The sequence below is a fragment of the Acomys minous genome, assembly GCF_964271855.1.
Source record: "Acomys minous genome assembly, chromosome: 16".
In the NCBI taxonomy this organism is placed as follows: domain Eukaryota; kingdom Metazoa; phylum Chordata; class Mammalia; order Rodentia; family Muridae; genus Acomys; species Acomys minous.
The window spans coordinates 85,284,672-85,307,625 of record NC_140498.1 but is presented as its reverse complement, the minus strand read 5'-3'; the positions used below and the strand labels follow the sequence as shown (position 1 = coordinate 85,307,625).

Sequence of the window (22,954 nt, the reverse complement as noted above, 5' to 3'; positions counted from 1 at the left end):
CATACATTAATGTATATTTTTACATGTGAGTGATTTTGATTACTTCTTTTTAGCACAAATTGAAAGATTCCATCCTAGCAGGGTTTGTTGGTGCACGCCTGTAATCCCAGCACTTGGGGAAGCAGAGGCAGGAGGATCTCTGTGAGTTCAAGGCCAGCCTGGTCTACAAAGTGAGTCCAGAACAGCCAAGGCCACACAGAGAAACTCTGTCTTTTAAAAAAAAAAAAAGAAGAAGAAGAAGAAGAAAAAGGAAGAAAACTTCCATCCTATGGTGGTTAAGGGCACCGACTCTGGAGCCAAATGACTTGGAAGGCAATTCTGGCTCCACTATTACTATTAGCTGTGAAACCCTAAACAAAATGTTTAACATCTTTGTGCTCAGTGGCCTTGCTCTGTAAAAGTCAACAGAAAGGGCGAGAATAATACTACCTACTTCCAAGGGTCACAAAAAGGCTGAGTATTATTTACAAACCACTTAGACTGTGTGGCGTGACAATGCTACAAGTGCTTTCATACATATGCAACTAAAACAGGACTGATGCTCTGGCCCCCAAAAGAAGTCATTCTTTTCCCAAAACACCTGTCCTTCCTTATCACTGATATGTTTAAGCTGGGTGACAGAAAGAAAAGAGATGTAAGCTCAGCCATCAAGAAGGGGAAAAAAAGAAAAAGATAACTGGGGTCCAAGCCCTTAATTCTCATCAAAAAGAGCTCATGTTTCCACTTCTCTTTCCCGACAGGCCAGGGGCAAAGGCAGGAAACAGCATAAATTATTTAGGGAACCCAGTAGCTAGGAATACGAGAGCAAGAGGACAATTGACTGTCTGTGGAAACTGGAGAAGAGTGCGTCAAAGCACTAGCACCAAGAACCTCGGACACAGCTGTAGGCAACCGTGGCGCCGCTGTAGTTAGAAGGGTTCTCAGCTTGACTTTGGGTGAGCTTACTTTTGACGAAATACTTCGCACGGAACACCTACTCATCACTCTGTGCTCGCGAATACCCGAGCGGCCCTGAGAGCAAACTCAGGCCGACAGCAGGCGTGCCGCCCGAGGTGCCCGCCGTTCACACCTGTGACGCCGCTTCGTTAGACAGTGAAAGCCATTACCCTAGTGTCTTCTAACTCCCTCTGGAGTTTGTCAGCTTTGGTCTTTTCAAAGAGCAGGCTCTGTTCAAGCTCCTTAATGCGGGCATGCTCCAGTTTGGTCTGCGTCTGTTAGTAAAAGGGAAAAGGAAAAGAACACAACAGTGCCACCGTGACATGCCAGCACGAGAAGACAGAGCGGCATGCAGGCCGAGCCACCAGTACTTTCTGCCAAAGGATGAACATAAAGGGCAACACAGAGAGAGGGAGGGAGGGAGGATGGAGCTGCAAGGGAAGGAGGGAGTGAGGATGGACACTACGGACAGAAGAATGAAGGCGGGGAGAGGGCATGAGCTAGTCTGTTGAGAAAGAAAAACATGGAAAAACACATGAGGCAAGATGAAGTTTCAGATGCATGCAGCCAAAATGATGTTATCTTGATAAGTGAAGTTTATCAGCACAAATTAGAATAGTTAATAGTCCCCTAACTATCATCTTCCCTCCCCCACGACGGCTGCTTCACATTCATGTATGTAACTGACTCCGGGACTTCACAGGTTGTCTGACTCTCAGAAAGACCATCCCTTTCCTACATATGGAGAAAGGCCCTGCTCCAAATCTCCAGGCATCCAGCAGGTCCTCAGAGCAAACTGTTGGGCCTGGCAATCAATTTGTAATTTAAGAAAAAAAAAAAGGGGGGAGTAGAAGTATCATCTTAAGAAGAATGTGGGCCCTGGGTGTGGTGGTGCGCACCTGTAAATCCCAGTGCTTGGCAGGGTGAGGCAGGAGGATTGCTGAGAGTAGGAGACTAACCTGGGCTATTCAAGGCCTGCGCTCTAGGGTAAAACCTTGTTTCAAAAAAGAATTATACATAAGTGAACAAGTAAAATATGTTCTAGAAGCCAGGGCCAAGGTGCCAGGCTAGTGGCGTCTGCAGAAGTGGGGGACGCACTCTGGCCGAGGTTCTGTAGAGCGCAGCAAGGGCTGCAGAGGCTCTAGTTTTCTCCCAAGCGGGATGTTTCAAAGGCTTAACTGTCTACGGAGAAGAGAAGAGGACTGGAGGTTACAACAATAATATTTGGTGAAGAACACCCGCAACTGCCTCTTCCTCTGAAAAACCCAATTAAGGAGATCAGAGCAAGAGAAAAAGCTAAACTCCGGATGTAGGGACTTGTTTTTATCCAAAAATGAAACTGTTCTTCAGCAGCTCAGAAGACCCGGAAGGATGACAATGCTGAGAGAACTGGCAAGGCCCCGGTGTGAGCGGGACTCTCGAAACCTCACAATTGCTTTGACTTCCTTTCCGCAAATGCAGTTACCTGGCTGGGAGCCGGCAGGTTCTCTCTGCCTCAGAGATCCCAGTGTGGCCGAATCCTGCACCACTAGAACTAACCCTGGTATTAGTCTAAGTGCTTCCTCCACCATCTCTCCTCCCCACTGGTCACTGAACGAACTGACTGATGAGGTAAGGGTTAACTTAGGATATCTATCAGTCTGAACAGTTATGGGCAGTGAGAAAATGACAACAGGGGTCATAACAAAGGGACACCAAGTAGATATAGAGCCTGAATAGAAAGTTAAAGCTAAAAGCACATTCACTGATACTCTGGTGTCTTCAGCATAAACAACCATCATAGGATGGGTGTTTTTTTGAGAGAGGGTCTCCATCTTATGGTCCTGGCTGATGCTCAACTCCATGTAGAGCAGGCTGGTCTAGATCTCAGCACTAGCTGCCTGCCTCTGCCCCCTGGGACTGACAGTGCACACTACCACACTCAGGCAGTTTTCTTTACTGTCTTCATCTATACTCTCTATATTCTATGAAATAATAAGAGAAGTTTCAAAACTTAAGTGTCTGGCTAGGCTCCTGAGTCCACATGTGCTGCAGACAGAAGCTGGTCAGTACTCTTCTTTTACAAGAAAAGAACGAACCCTTATCTAATAGTTGGGGTTACAGTCTTCAGGGACTCAAGCTAAAGGACGAGGTAAAAGAAAACAGTCTCGTTTCCTTTGACCCTGAGTTAGGCATCCTCTGGACAAAGGTCACTCACTATGTGCAGATAAAAAACAAATATCCAGCCAGGCATGGTGATGCAAGCCTATATAGTTCCAGCACCTGAGGAAGCAGAGACAAAAAGATCAAGAGGGTAGAAATCAGGCTATATTGCAAGTTCTAGGTCAGCCTAGGTTACATAGCCAGATCCTATATTATTTAAAAAAAAAAAAAAAAGAGGAGAGGTGGCTCTTAATTGCAATTCCAGCACTGAGCAGCCTGAGGCAAGAGGATCACCACAGGTTCAAGGCCAGCCTGGGCTATAGAGTGAGACCCTGTCTTTAAAAAAAGAGAGAGAGAGAGAAGCCGGGAGTGGTGGTGCACACCTTTAGTCCCAGCACTCAGGAGGCAGGGGCAGGTGGATCACTGTGAGTTCGAGGCCAGCCTGGTCTACAAAGTGAGTCAAGCCAAGGCTACACAGAGAAACCCTATCTCAAAAAGAGAGAGAGAGAGAGAGAGAGAGAGAGAGAGAGAGAGAGAGAGAGAATAGCCATGTACTATTTCCCCTATTCAGACCAGCAAACCACCTGCCCCCTTATAGAAGGGGCACTCCACAATGGACGTTCACCAGTCAGTAGCAAGGGAACTGTGATCCACCTCCATGCCACACCCTGTGGTAGAAATGTGACACTGAACAGGACAGCCCTTTAAAAGTATTGCTTTCGGAGACTAAGATGTGGCATCCCAAGAGGACTGTCCTGGGACAGGGGCTTGGAAGGAGAGCAAAGCCCTTGCGAAAGCACACAGAGAGGCAGGAGGAAGGTCCATGCACACTGACACTGGAGGCAGTGAAACCTGTCCTGGACGGGGAGAGACCCAGATCGCTGCAGTAGCTTCGCAAAAAGGAAGCCCTCATCAAAGTGTCAAAGTGAGTTCTCTATTTAAGCTCAACCCATCGGTAAGAAGTAAAAGAATTCCTTGTTTCAATTTTGTTCTTTTTAAGCCAGCAGAGCAGAAGGTTTTGGGTCTTCTCCGTTGTCAGCAGCACAGTTGGCAGTGTGCGTGAGAAGCAATGCTCTGGAGGCCACTTTGGTAGTCTGTAGTGGGAGCTGAGTCTCAGTAAGAGGGAGGGAGGGGGAGGGCCAGCACCACACAGCAGCACGGCTGCCAGGAGAGCAGACTTAAAATACCCCGTATATTCAGGGAAGACCACTGGCCTCAGTTGTAGATAGGAGGGACGATACTGCAGCCATAACCTGGGTTCCCTATCAGCTGCACTGGCTGGCAATGGAGCATGCACAAGAGCAATGGGAAGCAACACGCTGGGCAGGTCAGGCTGCGTGGGACGCGCCTCCCGGCAGTCCCACGGCTCGTCCAGCTAGCATGTCTTGTGCTGTTTCCCTCAGGTGTCTACTGACATCAGAAAACATCATGGATAAAGTGAAGGAGGCCATGTCCTCAGAAAATGTCCTTTTTTTTTTTTTAAGCAAAAATTATTTAAAAAGCAAATATTTACCTATCATGAAACAAATGAATCTGCAGAGCTTGGTCATTACATACAGTTTCTTAAAGATATAAATGCACTTGCTTTGAAAGTCACATGCACAGAAATACTAAGGAAAAAGTCCCCAGGTCAGATTATGCAGTTAGTATTTGAGTGTATCAATAAGCATTTTAATCTGGAATCAATCTGTGTTAAGGGACATGTCCACACAGTTAAGTGCCCTCTTACATTCTCGGGATCTTCAGAAATCTGGCTCTTTTGCTATCAGTAAAAAAATAAAAAAAGTAAATAACAACAAGATTCAACTAAAGTTTCAATCTGTGTTAGGGTTTCAATATAACTTTATTTGATTAATTTCAAGTAAGTTTATCAGACAGACTATACTAGCCTACTGCTAATGTAAATATTTTAACTCAACCTTTCTTGAACTCCAGAGGTGGTAATTCTTATGAATTAGATGATGATATGAAACTTCTAATGAGACTTTGGGGTGTTTTTAAATGGATGACAACACAAAAGTCAACTAAAGAATGTGACTATATATGAAATGAGTGAAGAAGGTTTCTACTAAATTATTAACAAGCCATTACATTCTAGACCATATAAACTTAGAACTCAGAAAATTCTCACTTTATTCTTTATTGTTTATAAAACTATATTTATTTCCAAGAAAATCGGAGATCTTGTTTAGAAGGACCCCTGAAATTTAAACCAACAGACTCCAAAAATCTTGATGGTGGCAAAAAAAAAATTATATATATATATATATAAGATATATATATATAAAATTATATATATATATATATATAAGATATATATATCTTCTGCTGGGCGTGGTGGGCCACAACTGTAATATCAGCACTTCGGAGGCAAAGGCAGATTGCTACATATCTGAGGCCAGCCTGATTTGCGTTGAGTTCTAGGCCAGCTAGAGCAACACAGTGAGGCCATGTCTCTAGCTCCGCCCAAAATCCAAAAACTGTACAAACAAGTGCAAATTTTACTAAAATGCTATGAAGAATCTTATAGAATCTTCAAAATTTGAAAAGTTAATAATTTATTTTTGTCATATATGTGGCAGTGGCTTAAAAGCAAAAAAATATTTAATAACAATATGTAATTCAAAACTAATAAGAGTAATTGTTATGAAGATAAGAAACCTACTATTATAGAAAAATTAGTGACTTTCAAGTATGCCATGAAAGTAGCTTAAATTACTCCTGTTTTTGGCTCTGGTAACTACAGTATTTTAAAAAGCAACTATCTAATAATCTCTGGCACCAAAAGAACAAAATCAACTGTGGAGAACACATGGCTGATTTTTATAGGGATTTAAAAGGTTTACTCCGTTCCACTAAAGAACAAAGCTGAACCATCACAAACATGCTGTGTTGTGTGATTATGCTGAAATTAAGTTCTTTTAGAACACTATTCCCAACAGCAGAGGAGCAAGTAGAGTCTTAGAGACTGCCCCGAGGGCACACTGCCATATTTATGACTTGATTAAATCTAATTCATGGCTTCTAAGCTTGAAGCATGAGAAGAGTTATGAGCATTTTAATTTGCCACATGAAGTAGGACACTGACACCACAGTCACAGGCCTGAGGACCCAACCATCACCTCAGCACAACCCAAAGGGGCCAGGCGCGAGATGGCCACCATCCTCTTGACTGACTGTTCTGACAAGAATCAGCTGACCCAGTGTGTCTGTCACCCTTATTTCTCAATACTGGCCTCCATAACGACTTTAGAGAGCTGGAAAGGTTTACCTCGAGATCCCCTTTGGTAATTGATTCTTCTTCAACTCGGAACTGAAGGTCCTCAACCTTCCTGTGGGATAAAAGCAAAGCAAAGCACTGAGGAAAGGACTAAGGAACACGGTCCCCACAGCCACAAGTACGAGCAGCACCCTGGGAATTCAGGGTGTTGAAGCAAACGAAAGCCTCAGAGACACAGAAAACAAAGGCATGCCTCTGTAGGGCACGAATGAATAAAAGCATGCTGTATTTAGAAATTCCAAAACTTTATCTAGGTATCAACTCCAGAAGGCATGAGGTTTAAAAACAAAAACAAAAACAAAAAACCCTGGAAACAAATCAGTCAGCCTTAAAGGAAAATACTTGCTTACCAAAGAAATAGGTTTCAGATTACAAGTGTATAAACTCTACTTTGTGTGTGCTGTAGAGACTATATCTTCCTGAGTGCTGTAACACAGGCATATACCGCCCTCCACGCTCTGTACGGAGGACATAGATTACCCTCCACAGCTTTATAGGTTTATTTTTGGATGTGAGAACATCCTATGCTTGGTGTTTCTTCACCCAATGAATTACGGGACTAACGGTGCAGACCTGTTTGGGCAGCTGAAGCAAGAGGACCAGAGTTCAGGGCCAGCGCCGAGCACTTTGTAGGTCTGTTTCAAAACAGGAGACTAAAGAGGGCTGGGGAACTGGTGTGGTGCAGGCTTGTCCAGCAGGGGCAAGGCTGTAGGCTCAGGCTTTAGAGAGAAGGAAGCAGGGAGGAAGGAAATCTCAACTAAGAGCCAAACCCCTCTGTGTCTGCCCTGTATTACTTAGTGTGAATGTTCATATTGACCTAGATAAAAGCAGTTAGGGAACTGCTTTACATGGAGAATTTTGCTTTCCAAGTAAGGAAAACCAGCTTTCTCAGGGATAAGGTTGTTCATAAGGCTAGGTAATGGGGGGGGGGGGGACCAGTTTGGAATTTCCTGTAGTAACACTGGCTAAAGCTCTCCTCAGGACAAGCATTCAATGAGAATAAATGTCTGTTAATCAAGTCGTGTCTGAAGGATACCAGGCTTCCCGGAGAAGCTACATAGAAGCACAGCCTCTTCACAGAGCAGAGGTCAGTTTCTGCTGGACAGTCAGTCATTCCTTTGGTTTGGTCAACAGTACATTTCTTTTCTTTCTCTTTTCTTTCTTTCTTTCTTTCTTTTTTCTTTTCTTTTTTTTTTTTTTTTTTTTGGTTTTTCAAAACAGGGTTTCTCTGTGTAGCCCTGGCTATCCTAGACTCACTTTGTAGACCAGGCTGGCCTAGAACTCACAGTGATCCGCCTGCCTCTGCCTCCCAAGTGCTGGGATTAAAGGCGTGCGCCACCACTGCCCAGCAACAGTACATTTCTTGCTAAGACATCACTGAAGAGGAAAAGATCACACTCAAGGATCACCTTTTCTCCTCTTCTAGTTGGTTGAGGAGCTCCACTTTCTCCCTGTCAGCAGCTTCTACCATTGTTCGCAGCTGGTCCATCTTGGCCTCCAGTTCCAGGACATGCTGGGGAAGCAAGGGTGTCAGCGATTAGCCCCGGGGGACTTCCAAACAGGCGTGGCAAAGTGTGACCATGCTGGGTGGACATCGCTCTTGATACAGTCTAATACTTTCTATCTTAGGAGGTTTCCTAGAAACTAGATGACAACAAAACAAAACCCACCCCACATCATAGAGCGCCAGAGGGCAGCAGGAGAACAAGACTTGCCTTTCCAGTACGGAAACGCATGCAGTGATAATCTTCCAACACCACGTGTGATCACTAAGGTCCCACTAATGAGCAGTTAATACAGAGACAGACTCAAAGCCCAGATAAAGACCAAATGGCTAAGGTAAAATTAGGAAGAACAAAATGTTATGACGATGGAAACCAGCACCAGACCACAGCTTCCCAACAAGCTCAGAAAAGAAACTAATTTTCATAGTCTGTGTTCAAATCCAAGTCTCTGGCTCCAAACACCAGGCGCTTTAGCCTCACCAGTCAATTTAGAAACCAGCACATGCACAAGACCAACACCAGACTTCACCTGGTCATGCCCATCTCGGGCCAGGGCTAGCTCCTGCTCTATCTCCCCCACGTGGCTGGTGGCCTTGGCCACCTCGGCCCGCTCCAGGTCCCGCTCAGCCAGCAGCTGTTCAATGTGCTGCTGCTTCTCCTTCAGCGCCTCCTGGAGGGCAGTGGTGCCCGAGATCTTGCGGGCATAGCGGGAGGAAGTTTCAGTCAACTGTAAAGGAAAGTCAGAGACGTGAAGGGCGATGGCGCCGTGGGGGGGAAGGAGCAAGCAACGCACACGAGCAGGCATCTTCTCGGCAAAGCAGAAGCTGCTGGCCCAACTTGTGGATTTGCAAAAATATTAGGCAAGGTTCTCACCAAGAAAACAAGACCTCATAAAACATATCGAAAAGCTCACAGCAAGTTTCAGAAGGCGTCAGAAGACGAGTGTATAGTTCACACATGAGTACTCTGAGCTCAGTGGACAGAGCCTGTGGGAATCTAGACAGCTTTCACAAAGCCCACTTTACAAGTTTCTCTAAAGCCAGACACAGTGGGTCACACCTGTAATTCCCAGAATTCTGGAGGCCAAGGCTAGGGGGCTGCCAATGAACTTGACGCCTCGTCGTAAGCTCACTCTGGCTACAGAGTAAGACCCTGCCTTGAAACAAAACAAACATCCCAAAGTCCTTTAAACTACTTCAGTCTGACCTAGGGTGATGACATTTGCCCAGCTGTTTGATTCTCAGGTCTTAAGGCTGAGAGCTTTTATTTGTTTTTTAAAAGATTTTATTTATTTATTTATTATTTATACAGTATTCTGCCCCATGTGTGCCTGCAGACAGCACCAGACCTCACATAGATGGTTGTGAGCCACCATGTGGTTGCTGGGAATTGAACTCAGGACCTTTGGAAGAACAGACCGGTGCTCTTAACCTCTGAGCCATCTCTCCAGGCCCGGCTGAGAGCTTTTAAAGCTTCCAATATCACTAAGAAATGTCAGGGTTTTCTTTTCATCTTTCTTTGCAAAGAAAAAACTTGGGTAATATCATATTGGAATCTGGCCTCTAGGATATGAATTTCAATCAACAGATTTAAGAGGGGAAGTCTGGGCAAGAACAGAGAGACAGAGAGACAGAGGCAGGCAGACAGACAGACAGACAGACAGACAGACAGAGAAGAGGACAGGGCAACAGTGAGACAGAAGAACAGGAGGATAGGAAGGCGGCAGAGCCAAGGGTTGGGGGTACCCAAGAAAGAATGTGTCCCGTCATCTATTAATCTCTGCTGCTTCACAAACATCTCCATCTTGGAGCTAACAGTGACATAAGACCCGGAGGAAATGGCACCTGCACAGGTGGCAGTAGGCACTGGGCAAAGTGCATCACATTCCTCTCCACAGGATGGGTAGGTGTTGGAAATGCCCCACCCTTGGCAAGCATTTGTCCATGGCCTTGACTCAGCAGTTGCTGGCTCCAGACCAGCTCAGCCTTTGTTTCCTCTGCTAACAAAGCTTCACTTGTCACCTGAGTGCTCTCCATCAGTCTATCGAGCCCTCATCTCATGAGCAGACACTGAGGATCTTCATCAATTAACAATCCTGCAATTTGATGACTATGAGAGTAAAGGATTCCAATCAAAACCCACACCTCCCTGTGTGGTTCGTTTTGTGGAATTTCTTGAATTATTTATTGAGAGCAAATTCCATTTCTTTCTTTTTAACATTAGACCAGCTTTCCCTCCTGGTAGCGTAGCTGAGCTATGCTTCTCACTAACACTTCCTCCTGAGAGCATTCAGGGTGAAGTCGCCAAACCATGTGCATGGGTATGCCTCAAGGGCCCCTGAAAACTCACAGGGCCCCTGAAAGATGTGTGTGCCAAAGAGATGCAGCAAATGACTAGATCCGGCACCTGGCTTCAGCCTTAGACTGTGATCCACTCTGTACAACGGCACCATGTCTGAGGTGCTGGGCGTTGGCAATTGTGAGGACAAAGAACAAGTACTAAGAACCAGTCAGAGCAGCCCAGGAAATGAAGGCCCAAGGTTTGACAAGACACGCAGTGCCCAACAGGAGCATATTCCCTAATGGTAAGACACTATAGTTAGTGAAGAGTTAATTTAAAATACTAACTTTTCTTGCAGGCTGGAGAGATGGCTCAGCGGCTAAGAATGCTTGCTGTGAAATCACAGGGTTCTGATTCTAGCACTCAGCCAAGAAATCATGTGTCCTACAAATGCCAGTTCCAAAGTATCCAACACACACCCACATGCACATACGCACACATATACAAATGAATATTCCAAAATATTAACTTTTCAATTTCTATCTTCCTAGGACAGAAATACACCTTTAAGGAGTAAGTTAAAATTGCGTTATTTTATGTCCCCTTCATACTCTTATCACAGTCATTTTTAGGAACTGTAGCCACCCCACATAAACACACCAAGAAACAAAGCTGTCTCACAAGACAAGGAGACTTATCTCTTTTGATAATTTTCTTCAATAAATGATGGTGAGCTATGAGAAATCAGCATTTGTCTGCTGAATGTTGGGTGGGGGTGCTGGAGTATGCAGGGAGAGCTTGCTATTCCCCAAAGAAATTACTCAAGGAAAGAAGCCCTCCAGATCAGACACAGCCGTGGGGTTGCTCCTAGGACAGCAGAGCAGATGTCTACACTGGGATGCGCTGAGCCTTTTGGGACAAGGCTTAGATCTTTGCCTCCATTCCATTGGTCCCATGACCTTCTCCAGAGAATCCTTTTTAATTGTACTGTTGAGGATGCAAACTGAAACACTCTGGGAGGTAATCATGCCACCTCTACATAGAAGGGAGAAACTGCAGCTGGCTGGCAGAGGAGCCTCACAGCCACTTAGAGACTCCATCACCCTTCCTGTCTCTTGCTGACCATGATGGAACAGAGGGTAAATGACATCAAGGACGGGAACCCCGAGTGCTGCAGTTACCATCTAACTTTCCAACCGTTGCCTCAAGCTCACCATAAAAGGCCGAGGTCCCGAGTGTGGGCGGGAATAGAATCCTGCTGACATTTCCCTTTCGAGAAATGAAATTAAGGGCAGGGAATGACAATCAAAACAGTGTGAGTGATACACCATGTGAACAGAAAGAGCAAGGTGCTAACTCTGGGCAGTCCACTTTCAGTGCTCTAAGTGGGCAAAGGAGAAGAGAGAAAGGAACCAGGAGAAAGAGATGAAGGGAAAGAAAACAAAACATACCATGGCTCTTCCTAGCATCACCAAATTCCAAAGGCGCCCTCTGGTTCACACAGGAGCACTCCACACGTTAGCTGTGGGTTAGACTACACTGATGATGTAAAGCATTAGGTTCTCTCAAAATACATCGGTCCCTAAAATTGTTAGAAGTCAAAGAGAAAGAGACCTACATCCAGGACCAATGAGATCCCTCCAACTCCTCTATCTACTGGGCCTAAGTAATGTCAAAGAATAAACAGTAGTTACTACAGATTTCTCAAGAACTGGCATCCATAAAGTGCCACTAAAAAATCTTATTTCAAAACCCATGTACTTGCTCGAGTCCCATTTTCAAAACTGCCTCCAGGGACTCGCATGGCAAGCTACGGCCAGCCCTCAGCACAGACAAGCAAAGCGGGGTACAGCTGTGGGCATCTGCTGCCTCAGGAAGGGGGCGAAGCTTACCAGTCCTGTTCGGCTGGGCTTGCTGCTCACAGAGGAGGCCACGGAGCTCATGGAGCTGAGGGAGGAGGCGGAAGGGCTGCGCTTCAGGCTGGCGGGCGTGGTGGCCATCACTCGCCTCACAGCAGCGGCTTTGGCTTTGGCTGGGGTAGTGGAAGGGAAGCCAATCTTTGTCACTTTGTGGACAGGAGCAAACAAGCCGTATTTGGGTTGACATTGAAAATACCTTCAGAGAAAATACAGTAAGAGGAACAAATACAACTTAATCACAAAAAATAACAACTATAACCAACAGTCTTCCAATTTAACATGTGTGAGATTACGTAAGGACGTAAGTAGTTCTACTACGTGATAAATGTAAGCAGAGGTTTAGCAACACAGGAACGTTCACTTTTTTATTTGTTTTGTTTTTTCGAGACAGGGTTTCTCTGTGTAGCCTTGGCTGTCCTGGACTTGCATTGTAGACTGTGCTGGCCTCAAACTCACAGCGATCCACCTGCCTCTGTCTCCCGAGTGCTGGGATTACAGTCGTGAGCCACCAGGCCCAGCTTGGAACCTTCACTTAAAGCCATGACAAACAAGACAAATCAAACAGGCCCCTGCCCTGCCAGGGCAGACCCACCAAAGCAAGCTAGAAATGTCAGCCATCTAAGGACCCTAGAGACTGTGACAGTGTTTCAGTAGCAGGAGAGAATGGCTTTGGGGCTGTAGCTCAGTGGTAAAGGTTTGCCTTCATGTGAAAGACTCAGTGTTTGCTTTTTGATACACAGGACACACACACAAAAAAGTGAGAAGGCTTGATGGCTTCATAGTTGTTTTACTAAGAGATTTTTATCTCTGTATATCATGATGTCTGGCGGATTAAAGTCCATATGCTTATAAGTGGCTTCTAGGCCAGTGCTAAGTAGATGATGTCATGAGCAACAGGCTGTACACCAGTAGCAACAACGTACCATTTCCCATAGCTTACCGGCCCAGTCAAATCATTTGAAAAGGAAACATTCTAAGCCAGGCACGACTCCCTAGCTGAAATCCAAGCACTTGAGCCATGAAGAGGACCATGAGCTCAGGAGCAGCCTTGGCTGTTTGAGGCCAGCTTGTGCTATGTGAGACCAAGAGAATTATGGGAAATCCCCGCACACCCCGGTACTAAGTCTGTACTAGGAGGGTAGAGTAGGCTGCCTGCCAGTCAGTCCCTTAGCACAGGACGGATTTCTTACCAAACATGAAGACACATTTTACACTTCTTTCTCTGACAGAGGCATTAGCTTTTCTTTGCCCCAACTCTGTCCTTAATGCCCAGGAACTTGTAAAGGCCTACTGTTTTCTTTTCTTTTTTTCTTTCTTTTTCTTTTTCTTTCTTTCTTTCTTTTTTTTTTTTTTTTTTTTTTTTTTGGGTTTTTTAAGACAAGTTTCTCTGATTAACAGTCCTAGCTGTCCTAGACTCGATTTGTAGACCAGACTGGCCTCAAACTCACAGAGATCCACCTGCCTCTGCCTCCTGAGTGCTGGGATTAAAAAGTTGTGCCACATACCCAGCTCGGCCTGCTATTTTCAAAAAAGAAAGCCAAAAGGAAAAATGAACTTTGCTGGGCAATGGTGCTCAATGATCAGCCAGTCTAGCCTAATGGGTAAATACTAGGCCAATGAGAAATCTTGAAGATGACACCCGAAGTTGCCCTCTGGCATGCACACATGTGCACATGCATACAAAAAAAAAAAAACTCTTGGAGGCAGAGGTATACAGAGAAACCCTGTCTCAAAAAAAAAAAAAAACAGGAAAAAAGAGCAAAAGCAAAAACAAATAAACAGCCAGGCATGGTGGTGCACGCCTGTAATCCCAGCACTCGGGAGGCAGAGGCAGGCGACTGCGGTGAGTTCGAGGCCAGCCTGGTCCACAAAGCGAGTCCAGGACAGCCAACGCTACACAGAGAGACCCTGTCTCGAAAACAAACAAACAAACAAACAAACAAAAGTTATTGCTTGCTAGGTCTCAAGAAATAAAAAAAAAAAATCTAGGTGTGCTGGTATGCACCTTTAATCCCAGCACTAGGAGGCATAAACAAGTGATTCTTGCTGAAATAGAGAACACTGGTCTACATAGCAAGTTCCAGGATAGCTTTGGCTACACAGAGAGATCCTGTGTCCAAAAAAACCTACATGTGTGCACGAGCGCGTGTGTAGAATAAGTAGAACAAAAGCATAACTCCTCTAGCCAGTTACAGTGGATCACATCATTAGCCCTGAGACTTGCAAGACGCAGCTGGACAGGAAGACTGCCACAGATTCCAGGCCAGCCTGGGTTACACAGGCAGTCCCAGACCAGCCCGTTCCGAAAAGTAAGAGGGTGTCACAAAACAAAAAACAGGGCTCCGCAGGCAGCAGTTTGCACTTTATTACACACACATGTGTGAGAGGGCGCTGCGAGGCCCCACGGCGCCAAACCAACCTTGTTCCAGCCACAGCGCCGTCGTTCTTCCCCAGAGGCTCGTCCAGCTCCACACCACACCACTCGCCCTTGGCGAAGTCGGTCTCCCCAAGAAAGCGGACTACGCCAGCCTTCGTGCCACCAACCTAGAAGAAGAAGAAGAAGAGGTGAAATTTAAGTCCTCTGTGGTCCCAACAAATGACAGGTGGTGCAGTCCGTCCTCCCAGCAGCAGCTTCTTTGCTTTGTCTTCTGAGCCCTTCTCCTAAGGCCACACACTTGGCAACTCACGGGAGTGACACCCTGCCAGGACTGACCTGATGCCTGGTATAGTCCAACAATGAAACATTCTACATAATATGTAACCAGTAAGGCTATTTACCAAAATAGTCCTTTCCTTAAAACACCAGGTGAAGTGCCAGGCATGGTAGCGCACGCCTTTAATCCCAGCACTCGGGAGGCAGAGGCAGGCGGATCTCTTTGAGTTCGAGGCCAACCTGGGCTTCAAAGGAAGTCCAGGACAGCCAAGGCTACACAGAGAAACCCTGTCTCGAAAAACCAAAAGCCAAAAACAACAACAACACCACACACCGCTTGAGGGGCTGGAGAGATGGATCAGAAGTTAAGAGCACTGGTTGCTCTTCCAAAGGTTCTGAGTTCAATTCCCAGCAACCACATGGTGGCTCATAACCATCTATAATGAGACCTGGTGCCTTCTTCTGGCCTGCAGGTATACATGCAGATATAGCATTGTAGGCATAATAATTTTTTTTTAAACCCACTTGATTATAGGCCAACAAGATGGCTCAGTAAGTAAAGCCACTTGCTGCCCCACGGTGCAAGCCTAAGGACCTGCATCCAATCCCTGGAACCCACATAAAGGTGGAAGGAAAGAACTGATATCACAAAATGTGTGCCCACAAATGCACACATAAATAATAATAATGAATTAGATAAATTTTAGAAAATACTTGATCTCTTCAGAGCAATTTTCCTGCTTGGATATAAATATCTGTTATAAAAGTAAAAACCCAGCAAGAGCAAAGCAAAGAGAAGTAAAGCTCATGGGTGACTCCTGTATTCTTGAAACTTTCTTGTACTTTGTCTCAACACAGTGGTGTACATGAATTAACAACACAATCTCCATGTTTTGTTTGGGCTCACTAATTGTATAGCAAATGAAGGTGTAAGCACTTTAACCAGGCATGATGGTGCACGCCTTTAATTCCAGCACTCAGAAGGAGAGGCAAGAGGTTTAGAAGTTCAAAGTCATTCTGGGTTACATAATAAGCTTAAGGCAGAAGCAGATGGATCTCTGAATTTGAGGCCAGCCTGGTCTATAGCGTGGGTTCCAGGACACCCAGGGCTACACAAAGAAACTCTGTCTTAGGACAGGAGGAAAGAAGAGAAAAAAAAAATTTAAGTACCTTAAAATGATTGAATTTTCTGTTTTTCACACTGTGATTTTGTCTCCTTACAACTGTTAAAAATACCACTCCTCACCATTTTACTCACATGAAGTGCTAAAAGCTAAGGTTCTTTTAAAATATTTTCCTAACCATTTTAATATGCACATGAATATTAGTTATCATATAAAAATTATCCTACCAGCATTATTGTTTTCCCTCACGCATACGTGAGAACATACATTTTTGTATTGGTCCAGGTCCATGCATGGCAACAGCATTTCATGCACTGCTGCTTAGCAACCTGCATCACATCTGCCTACACTCGCTTTCCTTACCACAGCACTTTTCAGAACATGCGCTCCGTTTTCTCACCTTTCCCTAAGCTCTGTGCCATTCTCCCTTCCCAGGATGGAAGACTGAACATAGGGCCTGTGCGTGCCGAGCAAGCAGTACCACTGAGCTCCAGCTCCAGCCTCTTGTCACTTTTTGAGACGGCGTCTCACTAACGTGTCAGTCTGTCCTCAACTCATCTGTACCACATGCAGGTCTTGAACTTTTTTATTAGACAGGGTCCCATCATGTAGCCCTGGCTGGTCAGGAACACACCACTTACCATGTAGACCAGGCTGGCCTCAAACTCAAGAGAATCGCTGGCCTCTGCCTTCTAGGAGCTAAGACTAAAGAGGTGTGCCACGTCTGGCTAGGCTTTGAATTTCCTGTTTTGGCCTTTTAAATAGCCAGAATTACATCTCTGCACTGCTGGACCTGACTCAGGATTTTTTTCTTTTTCTTTCTTTCTTTCTTTCTTTCTTTCTTTCTTCCTTTCTTTCAAACTTCATGTAGGGGTTGGAGAAATGGCTCAGTGTTTAAGAGAACTTAATGCTCTTACAGAGGATCTAGGTTTGGTTCCTATAAATATCTGTAGCTCACAAACATCTGTAACTTCTGTTCATGGGGATCCACTGCCTATATATATATATATATATATATATATATATATATATATATATATATATATATATATATATGCCAACAAAGCATTCAAACATATAACAAATCAGTGCAATTTTTTCATTGAGATAAAAATAGTATTTGTTCATACCCAGTGATAGTCAATACTGATATCTAGGTTTATTTCCTACTCTCTAATGCTGTGGTTCTAATATGGCCTGACCCCAATAAAACTCACACTGAAGGCTAGGGGTGCAGCTCAGTTGGTAGAGTGCTTGCCTGGCACACACAGATCCCTGGGTTTGGTCCCCCAGTGCCACATAAACCAGGTGTGGTGGCAACAGCTTTAATCCCAGTACTCAGGAAGTACAGGCAAGAGGCTTAGAAGTTCAAAGTCATCCTGGGTTATATAATAAGTTTAAGGACAACTCACGATACACGATATTTTTTTTTTGTCAAAAACAAAACAAAATCTTCCCCCTGAGGCTGTGTCCAGTGCTACAGTGTCGGGAAGTGGGGCTACTGGGAGGACTGCGGGTTAAGGGGAGAGGACGGAGCCCTCATAAATGCACTGATGTCTTTCTGCTGACTCAGTTAAGCCCTATCAGGATTAGACACCATGAACACAGGTTTTAATAAAGCAAGTTTGGCTTCCCTGAGTTCCTCTCTGGACACAAAGATTGACTGTCCTCTGCCATGAAGCCCTTAACAGAAAAAAGAAAAGGCCAGCATCATGTTCTGAGACATGTTCCAACCCCCAGAGCCACAGCCAAGATTAACCTTCTCTTCTTAACTACCCAGCATCAGAAATTCTCCTGCATCAACAGAAAACAAACTATAAAGCATTTGGGAAAGAAAGGCCAGAGGGTAGAGTTCAAAGTCATCCTCATCTACATAGAATTCAGGGGCTGCCTGGAATATATGAGACCCTACATCAAAAAGATATAAACAAATGAGCAAAATATATAAAACAAAGATATATGTTCTGCTAATTGGTACTTCACAGAACAGATGTGCCAAAATATCCATTTACCCATTTTTCTTTTGGGGATACTGTTATGTCGTGATTTAAAAATAAAATATATAAAGGCACCAAAGTTTTCATTAATTATTTTTTAATTAGTTGTGCCTCTTTGCTTACACCTATAATCTTAGCACTTAGTAGGTGGAAAAAAAGGAAGGTCAAATTTCAAGGCCATTCTTTTTTGTTTTGTTTTGTTTTAAAGATCTTTTATGATGATGATGATGATGAAGAAGATGATGATGATGATGAAGATGATGATGTGTACAATGCTCTGCCTACATACACACCCACAGGCCAGAAGAAGGCGTCATATCTCACTATAGATGGTTGTGAGCCACCCGTATGGTTGCTGGGAATTGAACTCAGGACCTCTGGAAGAGCAGACAGTGCTCTCTCCAGCCCTCAAGGTCATTCTTGACCACATAGCAAATTTGAAGTCAATCTAAGCTACATAAACTTCCAGCTCAAAAAAACACTTTATTTACAATGTGGTGCTAAAGATTGTCTCCCACAGTCTTGACTGCTAGGCCATGATCTACCCCTGGGCTATAGGCCCAGTCCCAAATATTCCATTTTAAACTATAAGTCTGAATTCCTTTAACAAAAATTTGAGTTAGCCAGGTGGTGACAGCACATGCCTTTAAATCTCAGCACTCTGGTGAGTTCGAGCCCAGACTACTCAACAGAAAGAGTTCTAGAATAGCCTGTCTCGAGGAAAAAAAACAAAAATAAATAATTGGGCAGAGGTAGGGAGACAGCTCAGTGGAGTGCTGGCCTTGCAAGCGTGAGGACTTGCGCTTCATCTCCAGCACGTGGAAGAAGCCAAGCATAGAAGCGCACACTGCTATGACACACACCTATCACCAGGCTGGGGAGGTGCAGACAGGCAGACTCTGGGCTCAATTCCTAGCTAATTTTAATTTAGCCTAATCAGCAAGCACAAATCCCAGTGAGAGGTCCTGTCTCAAAAAACTAGACTGTATCATGACAGTTTTTCTTTTTTTCTTTTTTTTAAAGATCATTTTCTACTTCTTCCTATAGCTATGGCCCCAGGCAACCCCTTTTGGCTGCCTTCCTGAAAATTGGATTTTATTATATATTTGTGTGTGTGCCATCAGCGAATATGTACCATTTTGTAGCCATACTACATTTTATCAATTTACATAGCTTGGGTTTTGTTTGTTTGGTTGGTTGGGTTTTTTTGTTGTTGTTGGTGGTGTTTTGTTTTGTTTTGGTTTGTTTTGGTTTTGGTTTTTTGAGACAGGGTTTCTCTGTGTAACCCTGGCTGTCCTGGATTCGCTTTGTAGACCAGGCTAGCCTCGAACTCACGGAGATCCACCTGCTTCTGCCTCCGGAGTGCTGGGATTAAAGGCGTGCAACATCACTGCCAGGCAAAATGCTAATTTCTAAATCAAAGATTTTTTTTTTTTCCGAGACAGGGTTTCTCTGTGTAACCCTGGCTGTCCTGGACTCGCTTTGTAGACCAGGCTAGCCTCGAACTCACAGCGATCTGCCTGCCTCTGTCTCCTGAGTTCTAGGACTAAAAGCGTGCTCCACCACGCCCACCTCTAAATCAAAGATTTATGTTTCAAAAACGAATGAGCATGTTAGCCAGGTATGATGGAGGGAAGGGGGGCACAGCATTCTGCAGACTAGATTACAAAGAAAAAGAGGAGGAAGGGGAGGAGGGATGACTAGAAGAGCAGGAGGAAGGCGGCGTTGAATGCAGAAGTGAAGGCCCAGCGGCCGCAGCGACTCACCAGCACCCTGTCTCCAATCTTGAGCTCCCGCTCCCCTTTCTTGACGGAGCCAGCCTCGGAGAGGTTGGAGATGGACTCGCTGGCAGTTTTTGTAAGGTTGCTGATCTGAGGTGTGGCTGGGGGTTCTTTCGCCGTCGGCTGGGATGGTTTATGGGGAATATTTGAGGGGGGGGCTGGCGAAGAGGACACCACGGTGGCTGCAGCCGTGGACAGAGGTGACGCAGCTCTCGCGTGAGCTGTCTGCAGCCCGTTGGCTTCATCTTCTGCTTGCACCTTCCTTGTTAACTTTGAAGGCCGGGTAAATATTCCCTTTAAAGGCTCACACTGGAAATACCGAACTCCCGCCACCGAGCCGTCGTTCTTTCCTATGGGTTCATCTAGAACAATCCCAGCCCACTGGCCCGGTGCAAACTGAGTTTCCCCGAGAAACTGGATGAATCCAGGCTTATTCCCGTTCACCCAGACCCGCTCTCCAACTCGAAAGTCATCCACAAACTCCTCCTGGGGCTCCGAGGACGGAGGGCCTGAGGCTTTCTCACTGGCGATTGTCTTCTCCACTGGAGCTGCAGCTGAAAGCAAGAGGAAGGTCAGAAAAGACCCAATGTCAGATTCAAGCAGCTTCTAACTTAAAAACAGAACGGACTGGAGAGAGAGCTCAGTGGTTAAAAGCACTGGCTACTCTTGCAGGGGACCCAGGTTCAACCCCAGCACCAACATGGTGGCAAACGACAATCCGTAACTCCAGTTTCAGGGTATCTGAGATCCTACTCTGGCCTCAACCATACACACACACACACACACACACACACACATGATGCACAGACTTACAGATAAAACACCCATACACATATAATAATAATAATAATAATAATAATAATAATAATAATAATAATAATAATAATAATAATAATAATAATATAACCTTAAACATAAAAAGAGAAACAATATGGACAAGTTCTCTCTCTCTCTCTCTCTCTCTCTCTCTCTCTCTCTCTCTCTCTCTAAAGCAAGGAGGCAGAACACTGTCAAAACTCTGTAAGCTGGGGACTGAGGTTTATTCTAGATTTGTAACTCAGACTGTAAGTCCTCAAGGTGAGGAAAAAGCAATCCTTTTCCATTCCTGTATTATAGTTCTGAGCTCACGCCTACCCCACTCCCTTCCTGAACATTTCAAGAATACCTAGTCAGATCCACTAAGACCCATTTTTCCTGTATTTGAGTAGTGATGCTAACAAAACTCACACCATTTAACTACAGACATGAGGTCATGCTTAAGAACGAAAGAATTGGGCTGGAGAGATGGCTCAGTGGTTATAAGCGCTGCCTGCTCTTTCAGACCTGAGTTCAATTTCCAGCAACCAGCCGGGCGTGGTGGCGCACGCCTTTAATCCCAGCACTCAGGAGGTAATGGCAGGCAATCCTGAGTTTGAGGCCAGCCTGGTCTACAGAGTTAGTTTCAGGACAGCCAGGGCTATGCAGAGAAATCCTGTCTCAAAATGAAATTTTAAAAAATAAAATAAAAGCAAAAAGTAAAGCATTACCAGCAGCAGGTGTCTTCAGGGCTGTGCTTCCAGGCTTGAGGACCTTGGTAGGGGCTTTCAGCCCACTTGGCTTTAGCATACTCATTTTCTTGGAAGGTCAGACTGCTTTCCCCTTGTCTGGTGCCACTATCTTTCCCCAATCATCCATACAAATGTAGATGTTCCTATAGAGAACTCAGTCTCTGGATTAAATCTGAAAAAGGAAACAAGTCAAGAGAAGAACAGAGACCATAGTTATTCCAGATTCCAATCCGGGCACGGTAGGGGTGCATGCTTTTAATCCAAGCAGTAGAATCCAGGAAGTTTTTATTTTGTTTGTTTGGGTTGTTTGAGGGTGTGGGGTATGGAGGTGGTGATTCTGGAGAACTCACTAATTTTTAAGAATGTAAAGGAGCCCTGAGAAAAGTGTTCCCCAATTGTTGCTACATAGATTTTTTTGCTGTTTTGTTTTGTTAGAGACAGGGCCTCACCATGCAGCTCTGGCTGTTTTGGGACTCACTATGTTCACAGACTAAGGCTGGTTTTGAATTCACAAAAATCCTCCTGCCTCCGTCTCCCCAATGCTGAGGTTAAAGGTGTGCACCGCCACACCTGGGTGGGAGTTAGAGAGGTTTCACATCTTCACTCTACAAAAGCTTCCAGCCCCGAGTGCCTCCAGTTCAGACACTTACAGACTCGGTGCCAAGTAGCCGGTTCAATATTTACTGTTTTCATTACTGCTGCTAACACTGCACTAAGGGCTGTGAATACCAAAGCCTGATTTACAGGCTGGGTAGACCAGATGTATATGCCCAAAGCAGCAACAACACCACTGTGCGTTAACATTGAGGATTTTTAGACACAAAATAGGTATCTTCACAGGCAATTATCAGATGTATTTGGTGCTCACAGTGTGAAGTATCAGCACCATCCAGAACCTGCTAGAAATGAAAACCTCAAACCTACTGAAACAGTACCTTGGTGGGCTCAGCTATCTGTACTTTAATAAGACACTCGGGTGATTCTGATGGGAGCATTTAAGAACCACTACTAAATTATTAATCAGGAAACAATCAGAGCCAGGCATGTTGGAGCACGCCTGTGATCCCAGTACTCAGGAGGCAGAGACAGACAAATCTCTTAGTTCAAAGACAGCCTGGTCTACAAAGCAACTCCAGGACAGCCAGGGCTACACAGAGATCTGTTTCGGAAAAAGAAAAACAACAACCACTACCACAAAAGAAAGGAAGGAAGGAAGGAAGGTTGGGCCTGGCTAATCACATTCTAAATACTACTAATCAAAGGGCCAAGAGGCAGCGCATGCCTTTAATCCCAGCACTCGGGAAGCAGAGACTAGGCGGATCACTGTGAGTTCGAGACCAGCCTGGTCTACACAGGGAGACCAGGACAGCCAAGGCTAACACAGAGAAATCCTGTATCGAAAAACCAAAATAATAATAATAATAATAATAATAATAATAATAATAATAATAATAATAATAATTCCTGCTCAATATAGATGACAGAATAATATATAATAGACACAAATATACAGAACTTACAATGTAGCTGGGGAGAATCCACACAAAAAAAATAGTAACTTAGCATATAACGTGACTTATGAGAAAAAACAAACCATATGACTACCCTGAAAAATGTCCTACAAGACAAAAGAGTGGACTAGGATGGAAGGGAAAGGCGAGGTGTGTGTGAGCTCAGTCAGGAGACAAAGGAAGACAGGGAAAGGGCAAAGCCTGTGATTTGGACAGTGAGTTCAGTTGGATGAATATCAGAAGATTCTTGTAAGAAATCAAGTTTAAAAGGTAAATTGA

At 44.7% G+C, this 22,954-nt stretch overlaps 1 protein-coding gene across 14 annotated transcripts in view; it reads right to left on the bottom strand.

The window, feature by feature from the left end:
- CLIP1 (CAP-Gly domain containing linker protein 1) overlaps window positions 1–22,954 on the bottom strand; it is a 115,849-nt gene that overhangs the window by 54,034 nt on the left and 38,861 nt on the right. For 6 of the 14 annotated variants that reach the window (XM_084762653.1, XM_084762659.1, XM_084762658.1 and 3 more), the window contains exons 2-10: window positions 21,144–21,336; window positions 19,603–20,171; window positions 14,482–14,606; window positions 12,036–12,258; window positions 8,393–8,590; window positions 7,768–7,871; window positions 6,350–6,410; window positions 4,808–4,840; window positions 1,107–1,211 (exon numbers count right to left, since the gene is read on the bottom strand). In XM_084762653.1, coding sequence (XP_084618779.1) covers window positions 1,107–1,211; window positions 4,808–4,840; window positions 6,350–6,410; window positions 7,768–7,871; window positions 8,393–8,590; window positions 12,036–12,258; window positions 14,482–14,606; window positions 19,603–20,171; window positions 21,144–21,228 — 1,503 coding nt within the window. In that variant the 5' untranslated portion in view covers window positions 21,229–21,336. The remainder of the gene's footprint in view (window positions 1–1,106; window positions 1,212–4,807; window positions 4,841–6,349; window positions 6,411–7,767; window positions 7,872–8,392; window positions 8,591–12,035; window positions 12,259–14,481; window positions 14,607–19,602; window positions 20,172–21,143; window positions 21,337–22,954) is intronic. The other 8 variants (XM_084762657.1, XM_084762649.1, XM_084762650.1 and 5 more) reach the window with 3 other exon arrangements.